Source organism: Propithecus coquereli, unplaced genomic scaffold (genome assembly GCF_000956105.1).
Source record: "Propithecus coquereli isolate 6110/MARCELLA unplaced genomic scaffold, Pcoq_1.0 Scaffold161, whole genome shotgun sequence".
Lineage (NCBI taxonomy): Eukaryota > Metazoa > Chordata > Mammalia > Primates > Indriidae > Propithecus > Propithecus coquereli.
This window is the reverse complement of record NW_012140636.1, coordinates 517,156-519,863: the sequence shown is the minus strand read 5'-3', so window position 1 is coordinate 519,863 and position 2,708 is coordinate 517,156. Positions and strand designations below refer to the sequence as shown.

At 33.6% G+C, this 2,708-nt stretch overlaps 1 protein-coding gene across 1 annotated transcript in view; it reads left to right on the top strand.

Annotated features, from left to right (window-relative positions):
* Positions 1-2,708, top strand: part of STPG2 (sperm-tail PG-rich repeat containing 2) — a 278,632-nt gene that overhangs the window by 41,260 nt on the left and 234,664 nt on the right. The window contains 1 exon segment of the mRNA XM_012641065.1: positions 103-215. Coding sequence (XP_012496519.1) covers positions 103-215 — 113 coding nt within the window.

Genomic DNA, 2,708 nt, shown 5'->3' with positions numbered 1-2,708 from the left:
TGACTGAGGCTATCCTTGCTTTAGATTTAGACTTAAGCAAAGCTAAACATTGTTTCATGACTTATTTAAACTATGTCTCATCTTCACTTTTTTTTTTCCTAGGATGTTTCCAGTGCAACTTTGAAATACAAAGGTATACATTTTGGCAACTCTTCAGGAAGAAGAGAGTTACCTAAACAGTCAGGTCCTGGTCCTGGACAGTATGATATCGTCCAGTAAGTAAAAAAAAAAAAAAAGTATACCTTCAATGTAGTTCTTGACTATAAAATATTCCAGTAATTCAGACTAGGCTATGCTGTTAAAAAGGAAAAATTAGTATGAAAAATTCCAAGAAGTTTATATTATGTTTAGGAGTAACCTATATGAGAGTTATTGCTTTTTATATGAGGCAGATCCTGTTCCACCTACTATTTGCATTCATTACCTCATTTAATATTCACAAGTGTCTGAGTAGTTACTGTTGTTATACCTGTTTTATCAGTGAAAAATCCAAGGGCCAGAGATGGTAAACAACACGTTCAAAATCATGTGGCTACTAAGTGGCAGAGCTAGACTTTAACTGAGACCTGTCTGATCACACAGCCCATGTATTTATGTATTAAAATATACAGACCTTAATTATAAAGTAAACAAAAGATCATATAAACTATAAAAGAAGGTGACCCAGAATTCTCCATTTTATCCCTGGCTGTCATCTCCATTCTTCTGACTACATGATGGATCTAGAAGGCATTCTCAGTCAGTGTGAATCAGAGCTACAATATTAGGTTGGAGGTAATAATGAAGTTTAACTGGTAAATACACTTCTAGTAAAATAACTCCTTCTGTCTTTATTTTCTCCTACTCCTACATTAAGAGCTTAGATATGAATCCATGGAAGGCAAAATTGAGTAACAAATACCATGTTGTCCTCAGATTCTACTACCTCTGCTCATACTTAATTTTTTTGAAGAGTCCAGCTTATTTGGCTGATTCTTTCTCTCTTAAGGCATAGGTTTTCTCCCAACAAGTCTCAAGGTGATTACATACTCGATTAGTTTGCTAGACAGATTCAGATGTATCTGTATACTAGCATTGGGCATAGCTTCGGCTCTTACTTGGACTCCCATGCTACTGTTCATTCATGGAATAGACATTGAATTCTTGGTGTGTGCCAGTGTGGAACTTAATAACTGAGAATAAAAAGAATAAAACATTGTCCTTGTTTTTTTGGAATTTATATTCTAGTCCATTGCCCTTTTTATTTTTTCACTCTGCTAATATGGAAGATACATCTTTCTATTTTTATTCTTTTAATAGTTACACTAGAACCTTAACATGCATATTTAGCTTAATGAAGTCTATACGTAATACTATTATCATTCTTCCAGACAAAATAAGGTCTATAGAATGCTCTAACTCTGATCATTCCCTCTTGACATATGCTTTTGTTGTTCAGTATGGTAGTTGTATCCTTTCCTTCTCCCAGTTTGACTGGTTTGGACTTTCTCTCACATCAGTTTTATCGAAATTTAAATAACATAAAACAAAATTCATCTTTTTAAAGGTATATTGTTCTGTGATGATTGTTTTCCACCCATTCTACTAGACTTTTGACTGAGTGCCCCATGCATAACCAGGACTCTCTAATTAGTGCTGGTCTGATTTTGCATGGTAGTGTTTCCTATCAGTCCTTTTATATTCCCAAACTTTGTCCCACTCCCATTCTCCCCCTATTTTTTATGCTGTTTCTTTGATCTTTGTTATTTCTCCTGTTTTCCCTCTTTTTCTATTTGTATTTTAACTTTGCTTGCAGGAATGGATTAATACTGATTGCATTCCTGATTACTTCAGTTGTTTCACCATTTTCATAATTTGTTTGCTCTTTGGTTTGCCTATGTTCACTGTATCTTTTCTTTGGAGTTGTCTGGGTTCCTTCTGGCAGTTGATATTTTCTGCTATTTTCTTTTTTTTTTTCCTTGATTTTTTGTTTGTTTATTAAGTCACAATTATTCTGGGAGACTTGATTCAGTATAAAAGTTGAGATACTTGGCCACCCTAAAAAGAAAGATAAGCTCATCGGTCTCTTTTTGGGAAAGATATAGACCTAAATGATACTTGATACTTTGGATATCTCAGATATAAATTTGTTGTCTGTAAATGTCTTTGAGGTTTGGAAAACAAGTTCATTTGTTGAATTTTGTACAAATAAAAATCAGTGAAGAAGTGAGCATTTCATAGTGAACTGGAATGGTAAAACGGTAAATGCATATTTGAATCATAGCAATGCTGAACAAAGACAATAATGGCAATTACGTAACAAAGTTTTTAAAAATGTTTTTCTGTTGTCTATTTTTTAATCTGCGTATGTTCAGTATCGTTTGTTGAAAATGTTTGGTATCAGATTTCTTTGGAATTCTGTTTGAGAAATAGAAAAAATGGTAGTGTAGTTCGTATAGGCTGTTTAAATGTAATTCTTACAGCAGTAATAGCTAATAGTTATTGTGTACTTATTATGAGCCATGTGTGTCACTATGTACTTCACATATATATTTTAACTGTTGCAACCTTGTAGTTAGTTATTACCACTTTCAATTACAGGTGACAAATCTGAAGAGAAGTTAGGTGGTTTGTATCAGGTCACACAACTAGTGGGTAGCAATGCTGGGATTCCATCAGGCTTTCTGATTCCAAAGCTTGGGCTCTTAATGACTACTTATTTAGTTTTT